General features: G+C 37.6%; 1 protein-coding gene across 4 annotated transcripts; it reads right to left on the bottom strand.

Annotated features, from left to right (window-relative positions):
• Window positions 1–3,537: 3,537 nt before the first annotated feature.
• On the bottom strand, window positions 3,538–16,309 carry skap2 (src kinase associated phosphoprotein 2). 4 transcript variants are annotated; one of them, XM_060870510.1, is made up of 13 exons: window positions 16,086–16,309; window positions 15,480–15,585; window positions 15,336–15,361; window positions 14,515–14,616; window positions 12,838–12,918; window positions 12,663–12,746; window positions 12,370–12,494; window positions 12,202–12,265; window positions 11,991–12,119; window positions 11,629–11,703; window positions 9,057–9,169; window positions 4,010–4,112; window positions 3,538–3,852 (listed from the first exon to the last, which is right to left on the bottom strand). In XM_060870510.1, the coding sequence occupies exons 1-12, from the start codon at window positions 16,123–16,125 to the stop codon at window positions 4,020–4,022; spliced, it is 1,038 nt and encodes a 345-aa protein (XP_060726493.1). In that variant the 5' UTR covers window positions 16,126–16,309; the 3' UTR covers window positions 3,538–3,852; window positions 4,010–4,019. The 4 variants fall into 4 exon arrangements, with proteins under 4 accessions (XP_060726493.1, XP_060726491.1, XP_060726492.1 ...); XM_060870508.1 differs by having other exon boundaries at window positions 4,002–4,112; window positions 9,057–9,172; window positions 16,086–16,301; XM_060870509.1 differs by having other exon boundaries at window positions 4,006–4,112; window positions 9,057–9,172; window positions 16,086–16,301.
• Between the last annotated feature and the right edge of the window lie 244 nt (window positions 16,310–16,553).

Genomic DNA, 16,553 nt, shown 5'->3' with positions numbered 1-16,553 from the left:
TATCCAGCTAACCTGATTATTTAATTCTAAGTATTAAACATGTTATATAAATTACAAACCTTTATGAGAACTTTTTTGGATCATTTCTGTTGATGGATTTCTATATGGATTTCATTTCTATGAAACACATTCATTAATTTCTGCCATTACTTCTGTATTGTTCAATAACTTTCTCATCAGCCTTTGAAACTCAGCTGTCTGACACTGGCTAGAAACCTCTTTACCTTCATATTCCACAAACTTCAAATTTAAATGCTAAAGAAACAGATTTTTTCTGGATTTTTTTTCTTCTGCTGGGACTGCAGTGAATGCTGACTATGCTGTCTTGTAAAAAAAAATTAGCTTGCATATATTCTATTTATTTAACACTATTAAATCTTAACATTAGGTTTCTTATTTATATTTTCTAGTTGAAAGAAAAAAACAACAAAAAATCAGAATACTCACCCTGAACTATAAAATAATTATAGGTGGTGGTGCTTGGATCCTATTGAATTCAGGCAAGAAATATAGAACTACTTTTACAATATAAATACATAATCTTTTATGCTTCTGTTAATCCTTAGTTATGTGATTTCATTTCAATCATATACTTGTACCAGTTTACACAACGTGGAGAAAACGCTTTCTTTCGATCTTTTTGGTATTGTTTAATAGAAAAGCCAACAGCAGTCAGGCGACGACAGGTCCTCTCAAAACTCAGCCAACTCACTCAGGCAGGCAGCAGGTGTATAAATGATGGTGGAGTCATGGGCAGAGCAAGACCTAAGTGCCCTGGCAGGGTCTACTCGTCCTCCACCCAGAATCCAGCTCTGTGTAACAGAGACCCTGCAAGGCTGATTGTTTCCCAGGCAGGACTGGTGCTGACTGAAGCTGAGGAGTGTGCTTACTTGTATGCTTCAGCTCCAGCATTTCAATCAGGCACACAGCAGGGCAGCCCATCTGCTGCCTCAACCCTCCCAGGTCCTATAAAACAGGACCACAGCAACCAGTACAGAAAACAGAGAGAAAACTCAAGCTCTGTCAGCAACTCAAAGACAATGAAGAATACAAGTGATTGTTCTAAACATCTTTAAAGTATGAGGCTCTGAATGACGTTAAACAGGGTTTGTGTTGAATCAGACAAACCCTTTAATTTGGTTCCTCTGTAAGACCTTCTACACAACAGCATTGTTCTCTTCTTTGTTTTAGTCTCTAAAGTAGAGCCGCAGAGCCTGTGGGGGGGACAGATGATTCCTCCCCCCACCTCTTTCTGTCTCCAGGAACTGGAGAGAAATGTAGAATGAATACTAATGAACCCCCACCTCCCACCACAGGTGCCTTACGTCCACTCTGTTTGCAGCTCCTCTCTCTTTCATTCTGTCTCGTTCTTTTGCTATCTCAGATATAAGCCTCTCACTGGTTCACAATTGTTCTCTTTTGTATGAGAACAATTTACTTTATTTTTTTTGCAGTACAGGCTTGTCTATGGCATGTAATCGCCAAAATGTCTGTGAAAAATAAAGACAAACTACTTTCATGATATTACAGTCTTTTGTGCTTAGTGGTGGGCCTGCAGTCATAAATCAACATTAATAATTCAGAGCTGAGCATGAAGGAAATTAAACAAAGCAAATAACTGGACATAGCTAAAACAATCAAAAATAGGCTGTAAAATCAGCAGCAAAGTGTACCAAAGAAAATAACAGCACTGTAAGAAAATACCGTTAATCAGTGCTGAGATAGCCGATACTCTGCCGGTGGAGGAGTTCACTAGCAGAATTATAATGACTACACTGCAAGATGGAAATCTACCAGAAAGCAGTGTTTGTGGGTAGATTAGAGGAAAACAGACTTTTAGCCTTTCGAAGGAATGGAAAGGTTTTGAGCTTTTTACTAAATTAGTAAATCATAGTGTATGTAATATGATTATCAATGATGTAACTGAAAAAGACAAAAGAACGCCATCTTCAGAAGTCTGGAAAGAAAATGCTTCCAGACCGGGTGGTGATACCCGCTGCCAAGTACAACCACAAGGTTCATTAAAGGAAAGGGGGAAATGTTTTATACAGAGTAAATGTCCTGATTTAAATTATGCATACATTTTTACATGCACAAAAAGAGGCCAGAAAGTCATAAACTGGCTTCAGCACAGCCCTGGCAAAGCAATAGAAAGGATAAAACTGGAACACTGGTGATGTGAATGATTCACAGGCTTTATGTAGTTAGTTCATGGAAGAACATCAGATGCATTCATCCCCATTTTTATGAATTTGTCCTAGGGAATCCACTTATTGATACCACACTCAACAAAGTGCCGCAAACACATGAAGTGATGTATTCTGAGGCAATAAAATAGAAATGCAGCTTAATTAAATACAAACACAAGTTGGATTTTCTCATTTTGGCCTAAATCTTTATTTTCTGTTCAGTTAGTTATGCAGAATGTATAGTAATAAATTGTTACTTGAATTCACAGAATTTCATTTAAAAGAATTATTTCAGCTTCAGAATTTATTTTGGTTGTTCTTTTTCTTTTTTCTTGTTTCAGTATTTAATATATGTTTCAGTAATTTGTTCTATATGCACAGATAACACACAAAAAAACATCCTTTTTTAAAAAAATTGAGATTATTAGGTACTCTAGAGCCTGTGCTAAGACAATGATGATTAAAAACATCTGGGATTTCACATTTCTCTTTTATATCCAAACAAACATGATTATAGTCGGAGGGGAACTAGTCCTATATAATGCTTTTCTCTTTTGCCTTATACGGACAGCTGCAAATATTTATATTGTCTTTTTTATATGGTTAATTGTATGGAAGAATTGCCAAATCCTGCTTGATGATTTTTAATAAAGTTTAAGAATCACACAGACAACATCTGAATGAAAAAGAGGGACCCATCAAATAAACTAAATCTGCACTTTACCACAACAATGCAGATTTACGGTTAGAAAATAAGATTCAAATGGATATTTCTACAGGGGGAATCTTGGTCATGGTGGGATTATCGCTATGTTGGTCTCAGAGAGCTGACACATTGTGTAATCAGCGAATTAAAAAATATCTGTATTATTTAATGTGTGCAGCCTGGCTGAATGAGTTAATATGCTAATATAAACAACTCAATCTGGAGCATTCTGAGTAGGTAATGGTCTGACTCATGTTTTTAATTAAGTTTTTCACTTCAGTGGCCAGACGTTCTGTGGAAGTCAGTGCAGTAGCGCACATGATCCATGAAGATCCAATCCAATATGCCAAACATGAGACAATCAATCCTGCAGCTAAATAACTGCTTTTTGATTTGTTTGTATGTTTGAGCATAAAAAGGTCAAATCCTTCCATTCTTGTGTTAGCACATAGCAAAACACTGCCGCAGAATGGTAAGATGGTTTTGATCAGATCTGATTTCATGCATAGAAAAAGACAACCTAAAGCACGAGTTATCAAATAACTAAGTCACTCCTGCCACCTGCTGGCTGCAACATGAATCCTTCACTGCACAGGCATCTGATCATATATATCTACATTAAATAAATATATAACCAAAAAATACTTACTAATAATTTCACAAGCTTTATTTTTTTATAGCTAACTGTTTTATAACATTTTTTTAAACTTAACAAGCATAGTTTTCCTGCATCATTCAAACACAATTCAAGATGCAAACATTATTCATTTGTCATTCTTTGTTATTTTTCACATTGAATAGAATCCATTTAATTAACTTAGAAAACAACAGTTTTAAGCAAACTTATTTTTTAAGCAAAACATATAAAACAATCCAGCATACTGGCAAGAAAAACACTGGAATTAACGCAAAATGCATTACCTCAACGAGGTAGGATTAAAGGAAGTTCAGATGACCCTAGAAGTATCACAAAGTGAGAGTTATACTTCAAACTAGTGTTCATAAAATATAAGTAATGATTTATATAATATTTTATTTAAATACTATTAAAATATAAGTAAATGATTTCAGTATTGAAGTACAAAGGTAAAAATGTTGTGACTAACATACTTACGTTGAGGCCTTCACAAAATGTAAAGCTCTGTCAAGTAGCTTTTAGGCACTATACCAATGACACCTTTCATCTCTCCAACCCACCAGCCAAAAGTATCATATTCCTGTGGGAGAGAACAAGAAAAAAAATCCAGTCATTTTACCTGACTGAAGTCGGTTCCACATCTTTATTAAAGCTTCAACCATCAGTGTTTTGACACAAGACAAGGGCAAACCTTATAGCTGTCAGAAGGTAAGCAGAGGGTAAGCAGCTGTCAATTTTCAGAGTTCACAGCTTTGTTCACCTCAGATTCCTATGCCCTAATGCCCCATCCCTTAAAGCAACTTAAACACAGAATTCATATAACAGTGTATATGTATGCATGTATGAATATTTCAGAATTTGAGGAGAAAAGCAAATTTCTAATACACAGATTGTGGACTGACATCATCAGCCCCATTTTCTGACAGATGCATTGCTGCCTGACGAAGAACAGTGAGGAAGAAAGAATAGAAACATCCTGTGCCAAAAAAGAATTTGAATAGCAGAAGATGATGTGGAGGATCTAAGGAAAGAGGAATGAAAGACCAGATCTGCCTTACTGCTGATGTAGTGTGACCTTTGTGTGAAAGCTTGGACATGAATCTTTGTAGTTGCTGCTCAGTATCAATTGCATTACATTTAGACTGTCACAGACTTTGAAAACAGTACAGTCAACGCATAGAGAAGGTTCTATTATATTTAAATAGTCAGGAGATAAAGAGTGAACTAGAGTCTAATCGGTTTGTGACAGAGCATAAATTCACACATCCTAAACACACAACACAACACTGAGAAAAGATTGCAATCAAAACAACTTAAGTCATAGGCATTGGTACAACTTCAAGAATCAGAGGTCTGTCCACAAGGGGGATTAGAGGGTTTTTGGGGTTTTCCAATATAGACAACAAACAGGCTCAAAGTTGAGGAGCTCAGAGTTCTTGATGTGCAAAGATAACCACTTAAAAGCAATAACAAATGAAATGTCTCACAGAAAGAATGTGATTATTATCAATTATATTCAGATGAACTTTGCTTAGAATCACTTGAAAATAACTGATCACAGAGAACAGTGGAAAATAACACAATGGGTGATTGGGATTGCCAATATGCCAAATGTTTTTTCCAAAATGTTCAGATCCTAAATGTCGATTGGGTAAAACAACACAAAAAATAAAATGTTTTTATCTACAGGACTTGCAAACTTCCATTTCATATTTATTACTAATAATGGGTTAATCCTGAACATTTGTATATATTTAAAGCTCAAAAGTGCCTTCTACCCTTCTTTCAGTAACAGTTCCAGTAACAAAACAACCATTGCTAGGTTTAAGATGAAAAAACAGCCTTACGATAGCTAAACGTTGTCTGGCCTCAAACATCTCGATCTAGACTATTCCATCCTATAGCAGCCGATTCTTCAATGTGTAGAGTGACTTTTATAGCCTCTCTTCTTTCTGACACACCAGGCTTTGATCTCCACAGAGTAGACCAGATACCCTCCATCCATCCTTCCTCCTTCACTAGCTCATTGCAGGAGACAACGTCTCTCCACGTGGAATGAAACAAGAGATGTGGTTTACATCATAGCAGCACAGAAGTTAAATATGAACTTTTTGCGGTCCTCCACTTGACCCACAGGAACTTAAGTGATTCCGGGTGCGCACTGGGGCAGATGTAAAATGTCTGCTTCTAGATAGCCAAGCTCTTAGTGCATATGAGCACATATCGACCTATAAAACCCCAGGCAACTTAATGCTGCTGCTGACAGCTCCCACAGATATAAACTGTAATGGAGAAACAGACAGTGGCCCACAACAGTCTAGACCTGTGTTCTCCTTTCTTTATGAGCATAAAACATTGATGTGTAAATAGCAGCAAAGAACATGAAAGAAGCAATAACTAACAAGTTTGTCTTTTTTAAATTATATATTTGCGAGCGTGTCCTGAATTTTTTTTAGTTTATTAACTGTGTACCTCAAGGGCATGAAGCAAACTTTATACAGACTGCCGTATACATAACAGCACAACAGTTGGTCAGGTTGTGTGTGTTGGCTAAGGAAGTAAATGTGCACCATGTGTAATGTAGCCCAACCCACTGATCGAGGCTCACACGGTGTTTGTGTGTGCAGGAGGGCAGCACTCACAGATTAGCAGGCATGTGTGACATGTAAAACAGCAAAAGGAAAAGACCTCACACTCAGCCAAAACAACTTCAGACAAATGCACACAGATGCCACTACATACACAAACACACACACACACACACACACACACACACACACACTTAAAGATTCTTGCTAAAGAACATTTGTTTTATTTCATTAGGGACTAACTCTATTGAGACTATGCTCATTGCACTTGCATGGAGTGGCTCCATTGTTTTACAGCTCATGGAACATGTATGAGCCTAGACCACATGATTTGCTTAATGCATATGAGTCTTTTGCTAATGTCAAACTGCATAGTATCAAGTGATTTAAGCATGGATGGAATCTCATTAGCTAATGCATGGTATGTGCATGCATACGTAAGTATATAAGTAGAATAGAATAATTAATATATATATACACACACACACACAAAGGAGATATATATAGGAGATAACAGTTTAGCTGAATAAAATTAATATTAATAAATCCTAGTGCAAAATTTAGACCCAAGTTTTTAAATGTAAATTATGTTCATTAATGTATATTTCGGTTTCATTCAAATCACAAAAGAGATGGCCTTAATGTTAAAATGTTAAAAATTACAGAGACTGACATACTGTGCAGCAAACTTACTTTAGGCTAGCTTTGAAAAGAGGGGTGTGTGTGAGAGAGTGAGTGTATGATTTAGGGCCCTGACACCTCCCCCTGGTCTGATGGTCAATACCCTTTAAGACTGGCTTTGGGTCTGCATGGGCAATAGTGAGGAAGGGGGCAGGGGAAGTCCTGCAGCTGCTGCATGGCCAAGGGGAAGGAGCCTGGACACTAATAGCCCCACTAGTCTGCTCTCCAGACTGCACTGAATTGGCCATAAGCCGCAGCTGGACACTAAAACCCAACCAGCTTTATGGTCACTGCGGCTGGAGAAGAGGGGGAAGGGTCTTCAGCACAATGAGCCAAAGCAACAAGCACAGACACTAAAATAAAAACAGTACCAACAAACCACAGCATCAGCCAGCAAATAATAACATTTACATTATTATAAAACCGTGTGTTTAGAGAAATACATATGTCTTCAGGCCTTTATTATAAATATTCAATGTACATTAATATTACAATGATCTATTATGTTATTAATACAAAAATTATTCAAGTTATGTGAATCTTAATAGTCTTTTATATTTCTTGTGTAAGAAAAAAATGTATTGTGTTTAAAATTACTGAAATTAATGTAATACTGAACTTTCTCACTTTGGTGAAATAGCTTGTTACTATTTACAGCCACGAGGTGGCACACTTGCACTAAAAAATGGACAATGAAGTACATGATGCAGCTCAAGTTTCTAGAATTGAGATACTTTCCTTAATGGTGCTTTATCTTTTGGGGTGATAGGTTATGGATGTTGCGTGATGTATGCCATCTTTCTTGCATTTGATGATGTAATTTTAAGAAACATTCAACAGTTCACCTTAAGTTAAAGACAGTAAATTCAGGGTTGTTGTGATTGCAGAGTCTACTGTATCCTTATAACAATTCAATTCAAATCAATTTATTTGTATAGATATTTGTCTCAAAACAGCTTTACAGCAAGCCAGAGGTGACGGTGGCAAGGAAAACACCATGAGATGATATGAGGAAGAAACCTTGAGAGGAACCAGACACAGAAGGGAAGCCATTCTCATTTGGGTGACACTAGACAATAAATAATGTAAATGTAAATAATGTCCTTTTTACACCAGTTTATATTTGTGCAACTGAGAGCTCCTGAGGAACTAATGGGTCAGCGCAAAGTCTGAGTTCACCACAGACCCAACACTAATTCCTTCCTGCCAAAGTCTTCAAATAATTGCTGATAAAGACCAGACCATACAGCTGACTGACGCAATGGTAACACTTGGAGCAAGATGGAAGAATTCACCCTTAATGGGACAGCAGTCCATCGCAAGGCACTATAAGTTCACACAGACAGACAAACACACACATGTAGAGGCAATTTAGTGTAGCTAATGAACAGTGGAAGGAACCCGGAGGACCATAATGCAAATTTAGAGAGAACATATCAGTCCACATGTTAAATATTCTCACAGGAATTAGAAAAACCAAAAGACCAGCATATTGAAGTCTAATGAAAGAATTTTTTTTTAAATGTAGAAATGTCAGCCCAAGCTTTTGAAGCTAGACTAGCATGCTTCCAGAAACAGAAAAATTCACCCTTGTCTTAAATTAACTTGATGGTTTATCTAGCTAATACTCTGAGCTAGGTGCAAACTTCAACGCTTGGCTCGTCACAGCTGGCCTGCACATCCCAGTTGACAGGTACAGGAACTTATTCTCCTGCACACCTGGTGCAAATCTAGAGTTGGATTCAGAGCTTCCACAGAACACAAACTAGCATTAAAGGAATACACAGTTACAAGGAGTGACAGAGCCATGCTGACGGTAAGCGGATGGCAGACCTAACCAAACATGGCATCAAGCCTCCCAGAAGGACTCTGTTGAAATACACACACACACAGTCTTGTGGATAAGGAAGAAGTGGAGGCGGCAGAATGTTACATGCTGCCAGGTCACACGACGCTTCAGGCCAAAATCACTAAAACAGTTTCCTGAGTGACAAGACCAATCCCATCACTGCACTCCAAGAGAAGGTTCATCTCAGTTTAACATTCAGTGTACAGTACTGGCACTGGCAGAAAGCACTGTTGACCTGTTAACAGTCACTATCATCACACCATCAATTGCAACAGTACTACTTACTAAAAAATGTATTTGCAAATTTATTAGCAACTTGTACATTACACCACTAGCTTGTGAAGTATCATTTGATGATCTGATCTGGAAATGTAATGTGTAAAGAACTTTCCAGCTGTTCTCATACCTTGCTGAGGATGTAGATGGCATCCCCTCTCTTGAAAGACAGTTCATCAGGTTGGTCTCCACTGCAGTCCCACAAACCCTGGAAGTAGTTCTGGTAGTCTGTGCTCTTATTTACTGCTGTGTGGAAAAAGAACATAACACAATAAATACTGTATGACTTCTAATGGCAAAAATCTCTTTTTTAATATAATCTAGTGTCACTTCTGTCACAATCACTGAATTATTTTTAAAAAATATACATGGTTTATAAATTCATATTCATCTCTGGTTACAACATATCAGTTCAGTAAGAATATGTCCAACTGGATTGCCATTTCATTTTTCCAGCGTATTAAGAGACCAGCAGTGGGCAGCAGAGAGCAACGACTGTCTAAAGATCCAAAGCAGGTCTTTTAAATCTTGGGGACTTGCTACACAGCACAGCCAGAAGTTTTCCCTACTGCTGACACAACTGATTTAACTCATGTAGGACCTAATAATTAGCTGATTTGTCTGCACTGACAAAAACTGTGACAGGCAAAGGATTCGCCGGTATGGAATATTTGGTCCAAAATATTTTCCAGATGTCATCTACTAAAACATTTATTGGGGAATTTGAGAATGACCTGAAATGTTAGTAATTTTCACACAAGTATCAAAACTACAACAATTATATAATAATAGACATCACAGCTCACCCAGCAACAAGAGTGAACCACCCTTTCATATTGTGTAAAGAAGCCCATTACCTTCACATCAACATATGATATCATGATATCATCATATTCAAATTATTTATTGATTTCCAAATTCATCCCCAAGTTTTAGAGTGTGTATAATGCTGCCACTTTCTGGGCCACATCAAACTGAATGTGAATTCAGTTATCCTAACATAAAAGGCTTACGGTTATAGCTTTTCTTTTATCCACTCCATGCTTGTCTGTACTGCTAGCCCCTTTTCCTAAGCATCTGTCATGAAATCCTGCCTGAGCCATGGCTCTTGTCAGCAGGACTTCCTGTGCTGTGAGCTGAGAGCAGAGGGCCGGGGAGGGCTACAGCGCCGCTGGCAGCCTCTCCACTTCACTTCCTGCCAGTGCCTACCAAATCCTGCCCAGTGGCCAGAACTCACCAGGACACACACTGCACTCATGCAGGGACACAAAACCCTTCATAAAACATACAAAACAGCAAAACAGAGTGCTCCCAATTTGAAATTGAAACAGCTTTTCGGTTTATTTATATGATTTTACCGTTAGACAAATCTAGAATAATGCTCACGCTCTAAAAATGAGCAATGCAAAAAGTGACATTTTGAGATTTAAGCACACAGGTATGCTACACGGGATTATTTTAACTTGTTTTTACACTTTGCATTTCTTGTACTGTCTAACAACACAACCGTCACTTGTACAAGGTCTCTGTACTGACTATTTCAAAGTCTTTTGTAATTCCTAGGTTGTGCATGTGGAATTTCCTCATTTACTTTAGACTACAGATGTGGCTCAACAGGGCTTAAATACAGAGAAAACCATTGTACAAAATATTCACCTTTCCCTTGCAACTATATTTCAGTTTATTTAGATGTTATTATGTTATTGTATATTTGGGCTTATCTTCTTAAAAGATCCTTTTTTAGCAAAGTTTAGTTTTGTTTTAGCCTAAAACTTCACTGCCTCTCTCAGGAGTTTATTTCTGTGAGAAACTGCATTTGTTCTTTTGAAAATGATTTTGTTTTATTGAAAAAACATTACTATTATTTCAATAAAATAAAGTTGAAACGATAATTTAAGCAGTTCTGTTTAATGTTCATAATAAATTTGAGTTCATAAAGTTTCATAAAAGCTGCCAATAATTCTAGAGTTATGCATCATAAAGAGCCTGACTGGCATTAATATGACTCGCACATTTGAGAACTAGTACGTGTAACCCTTGTGTTTAGCTGAGAACTTTTGAATTCTTCTAAAAACTACTGTATCTTGTAATTGTTTCTGCTTTCGTGGTGAAAATGTGATACATTTAGTTCCTTTAACAACTATATTGTTGCACAGTACTTTTGCCTCACTTGTAAATAACTTTGGATAAGTGTGTCTGCCAAATGAGTACATGATTTTGCAAATATACAATCAAATAAAGTATACCAGTATGTAAATGTAAAGGGGGAAGGGAGAGAGAGAGAGAGAGAGAGAGAGAGAGAGAGAGAGAGAGAGAGAGAGAGAGAGAGAGAGAGAGTTATTACAATCCAATGTTGTTGAACCTAAGACAAATTTTTCTTTTCTTTTCTTATCAGATTCTTGTAGTCCTTCATGAATCTTTATTCTGATATTTTTTTATATTTCCCTTAAAGAATTCCCTTAACAAACTCCAACACTCATTCTTTGCTTCTGTCTCACGTGTGCAGAACCAGCACTGATCCATCTACCCTTCCCACTAACTCTCTATAACTTTTAATGAATCAATGTATTAAAATCCACAGGATCACAGGAGAGAAGGCAAGGGCCAGAGCTCTTCTGCTGGTCAGCACAGAGTCAGCAGAGCAGTGAAAATTTACAGGGCTGAAAGAGTATGGAGAGGCCTGGTGGCCTCAGTGCAATTACCTGTCACTGGAGGTGCTATGGGGGGTTTGCTGACTGGCTCTGGTGCTGGTTTATTAGTGTGAGGCACCTCCTCCTCTGAGACAGAAAAGGGATATAAGGAAACACAAGTTAAATGAAAGAAATTAATTAATTGAAGAGGTTAAGATATTTCCCCCTGAAGATTTTCTAGTGGCATTAGAAATATGCTAAAGGGATCTATAATGGCTATTTGTATCCTGCATTCTAAATCTCAAAAAGTATTTCTTAAATTTCATCATAGGTTCATAGTCTTGAAATGTTATATATGATAGTTAGGATTAATACTAAAACCTAACTCTAGCATTAAACTAAAGGTTTTTATTAGTTTATATAAGATGGCAAACCAGGAAGCTCCTCATAGATATCGTCATCAATGGGTGCAGGCACGGAAGCTGTATTTAAATTCATATTCAGAGGTAAGCAGTCATCATATGTGTCCTGTTCCTCCTCCAAAGGAATGATGCCTTCCATGTCTATGTATGAGTACAGACGTGTTAGTTCACAAAACACTGTGAAAGCAAACACCAAATATTATGGAAAGAAAAACTAGCCTACCTTTGATCACAAAGCTAATCTGCTCTACCCATTCCTCTGCCTCTTTCTGTGTGGAGGCACAGAACTAGGAAAAGAAAAAGGGGGGCAGAATTTAGCTGTAATCAGAGCACCAAATACAGGTAAGTGGACATTTTATTGTTTACAGAAGTACATGATGATGACATGTACCTGGTACACACGTTTGTCAGGAGCAGATATTTCAAAGCAGCAGTCTTTCTTGGAATCTTTGCGCAATGTGTTGTTCATTTTGACAGCATAACCGCTTATATTAAACTCTCCCTTCTGCTGTTTATCTGTTGGGATTTATCAGAATTATGAGCATTGTTTGATACAGTTTCTTGATAAGCATGTACGTTTATACTGCTCAACAGTTCAGTAACCGAACCAGCAGTTTAAAAAAATTCTCTGTGATCTACCAACTGAAATACACTTGAACTCATTAAGAATAGAAATGATCACACCTTTCTCATTGCCATAATAATAGAATGTGTGGATGCTCAGAGCACACCATCTCTTCTGCCACTCTGTGCCAAAGAAGCTGTGATCTGCCAGAAGGCACATGTTTACAGGTTACGGTATGTTAAAACAAACACAACGTGAAATACATCTGTTTAGAAGGCATGAAGGACTGCCTACCCTTTCGTCGTTTTTCCAGGTAACCACTCTTAAACACAGCTTGAAGATCTTGAGCTGCTATTGGAGGGGCCTGCTGAACGCCTGAGGAAACCCAGAAAACAGAGCTTAGAATACACTTTGTACTAGCCTTATAACTTTTACCAAAGACGTGTTGCTGTTATTAAGCTTAGTAAATAAATAATAGAAAGAAAATAAGGTTACTCAGTCATGTACAATGGTTTACATTGGGCTACACTCTACAAGCCAAGAATCACCATAATGCACCGCATATGCAGCCCTTGTTTGCATTGCAAAGCTAAACAACCCATCTAACCAATTTGTTTATATTCCACTATTTGCATGGCTGAATGAGAGTCAGAGTCCTGATGAATGAATGACCTCCTTTCAAGTAAAAAAAAAATCCTTTACCACAATCACTACTGTAGACAAAGAGGCATGGAAACACACCATGCAGAGAGTGAATAAGACAAATGCTTCTGAATAACTATACTATTATTTCCAAATGTAAATCCATGTTTAATTTTTCCATAATAGCCTATTATTATCTCTAAATCTTTGGTTATTGAGGTGAAACCTTTAAGCAAAATTATGTGATAATGTGAGAAAATAAACTGCATTTTACAAAAAAAAGAAACCTTACCAAATAAAAAGATTCATGATGCACATAACTCACATGACTTCTCTTGTCAATTGTGAGCATTCCTATTTTCCAAAACACTTTCATTTATGTTCAATGAACAAGTCCTTTTTTCAAAAAGAGATGGCATGCCTTGATTGAAATGGAACCAAGTGAAGATAAACCACCCCTAAGTCTAACCTCAAAGTTTGCTTAATCTCATTCCTGAAAAGCAGTGTTGGCTTAGAGCACTTTCTCCTGGTTGCAGGAACAGCTGTGCTATCAGGGGCAAAAGGGCCTATAAAACACCCCCATGTTTCAAGGCAATAAAACTCACACAACGCTAGCACACATCTGCAGAACTTTCACACAAGCAGACACACAACTATGCATAACTAAAATAGACACAGTGAAACCACACACACTCACACACAGTAATATCTATCTGCAGAGCTGCCAGAGCTTCTGCCTGGCTCATGTGATAAGACATGCACCATGATTTGAAACAAGGGAGATTTACAGGTTTTCTTTCGTTTAGCTCGTCCGCAGTGTCCAATGAAAACGGCAGTCTGAAATGACATTGGCTGTAGGCGGCATTGTCTGAGGTCCATGTCATAAAGCATTTGCGCCAAGACAAAGGAACGCTTAGTCTCTGTCGCCTGTGCTTTTTAGTCATTCACGAGCCTGTTGCTAGGTTACAGCAACCATTCAAACAGTCGTTTCAACTCATGTTGTAATCTACAGCAATTCCCCAAAAAGACAGAGGCGTTAGTTGAGACACAAGCAGATAATTAACAAGTGTAGATAATTAAACAATATTCTGGAATATAGAACTTTTTACTTCTTCTCTCGATGTTGAAGTGTGAAAAAATATGATATTAACCAAAAAGAAGCTTGTATCTTTAGCTAGTGGACCATAAACATAGCACTAATACCAATCCAGCCTTATAAACTGTGCACCAAAGTCTAGTATGCTTTTAACAAAGAAAAGTGCTTAAAGGAAGTCACACTTTTTAAACCCACTTACAATCTGTGTACAAGGCCATTACTGTTGCACCTACCATCATATGCTGGCTCGTCATCTCTATCCATGCGCTCAGATTGCAGCGAACAGCCATCATTGTTGCTGTCTGCTTCGTCAATCTCATCCCACTCTTCATCTCCTATATGACAAAGTTTTCATCACTGATTTGCCACATCATCGACCCACACTGGAGGAAATGGATGTCAGCAAATTGGGGTCTCTTTATTGACAGTACATAAGTAAGATGTAAAGATAGTTACATGATTGCATTCAGGATTCTCTGTCATGCCTCAAAGGCACACAGTACTAATTTTCTTAAACTGGCACTGCACAGAGAATGGCAATCAACCAAAACATATGGACATACAAAAGACACATTACTTTGCATAGATTTTGGATAGCCAAATGCAAAATGAGAGTGAATAGTGCACCTGTTACCCCAACCTTTTCATGTCTTTACAATAAAAGAATATTTCAGGGCACTATGATGTCCTGTTTAGGAAAATATGTGCAAATGGCATATGGGGGCTTGTGGCCTTATGGTTAAAATAGGTTATGGCTACAATCTACAGGCATCCAAATAGGAGAAAATGCTATTGCATGGTGGAAAACAGTAGATATATCAAAATTCTATTTATTCTATATTTGGTCACTGAATACAAATATATTTTTATGAGCACAATCCAATGTCGCCAGCTTCCTCTACTGAGCATGAAATTCTGCAAACACAGTATATTTAGCGTGTTGGGTGCCAGGAAGAAGCTGCAGCGATGTGCTCAATGCAAACTTCCCCGTTTGTGTAATGTGAATGTAACCTTCAATCTATCAGAAACAAAGACATACAAGCTAAAATCTTACGTTTTTCCTTGAAATCCTGCGGGTAACTGAAAAAAAAAAAAAAGAAATATTTTGACATGTAACAACTACAATGCAAATTTATGTCAACAAATCCTTTACGGACAGCCATACTACATGTCATACAACAAATACGTTACTTCATACCTGGCTTTGACCTCCTTTATTCTCTTTATAAAAGCATCTCTTTTTTCTTTTGCTTTCTTGCTCAGATTTTCTCCTTTCAGAACTTCTGTCAAAAATGCTTCCAAATCTGAAAATCCAGATAAGCCTTACAGATTAAATTACACACTTTATTTACTTAAGTGTCATCAAAACTAGTTGGTTATAAATAAAGATCAATAACAATCTGTTTTCACATCTCAGGAGGTTCGTGGAAGTGTATCCAAATGACAGTTGAGAATTAAGAACAATACTCACAGAGTCAATGAAACAAGCTGTAAACAGTAAAGAAACAAGCTGTACACTTTGGTAACTACTCGGCTAACTTTAAGGACAGTACAACAGAGTTTTAAATTCTAAAATAAAAAATAACCATTTCCTGAACTGAAGCATTTTTCTTCACTGGTTTGTTTTCTATCAGTTCTCTTGCACATCATCCATTAACAACTTCCTCTTTTCTGCCAAATAACCGAGGCTAATAAACTAGAGCCAAATGTTACTGTGATATTTCTGTGCCTCTATGATATTACAGGGTTTGAAAAATGATGATCATTGTAAATGTTAGTGTCGTTCATTGCGACAATCTGATACCTGAAACGAGTGTGGATAAATCCTCCGGTATGGACTTCATTGTGTCACTGTGCGCTCTTCACTCTCGGCCAGCAATAGTTTTAGTTTGTCGCCCGTATTCCGACAAAGTCCCGCCTCCTGCCCTGTGATTGGCTGTTATTTCTTAATCACGGGCATTCTGTACGTTTGATCTGGTTTCTGTGTGGAATTTTAGCCTATCCTATCACGAGCATGGGTGGGTTGTAGGAATACGGGTAGGACGGTGAAGTGAGACTCCGGCCGCAGTAGCCTTCGAAATACGGAAGTTTCAAAGTTGTCTGATTGAGAAACACGGAAGTAGCCACGCTTACGTTATATAGAGTCTTCTGTAGAGGAGGTACGACTGTACGGGCTTATTTGCGTTTTGGAAGCTTATCTCAGACGAGTTTCATCCTTCATGGATTCATCACTGTTTAAAGATGAGTGATGGTGACATGATTATCAGTATTT

This window comes from Tachysurus vachellii, chromosome 5 (assembly GCF_030014155.1).
Source record: "Tachysurus vachellii isolate PV-2020 chromosome 5, HZAU_Pvac_v1, whole genome shotgun sequence".
Lineage (NCBI taxonomy): Eukaryota > Metazoa > Chordata > Actinopteri > Siluriformes > Bagridae > Tachysurus > Tachysurus vachellii.
This window is presented reverse-complemented; position numbering and strand designations above follow the sequence as displayed.

Coding starts and splice junctions, on each gene's coding strand:
- skap2 (XM_060870508.1), bottom strand. CDS start 16,125: ATGAAGTCCATACCGGAGGATTTATCCACACTCGTTTCAG. Junction 12,495..12,662: donor TTATTATGGCAATGAGAAAG/GTGTGATCATTT, acceptor AAATCCCAACAG/ATAAACAGCAGAAGGGAGAG. Junction 12,120..12,201: donor GATTAGCTTTGTGATCAAAG/GTAGGCTAGTTT, acceptor ACTCATACATAG/ACATGGAAGGCATCATTCCT.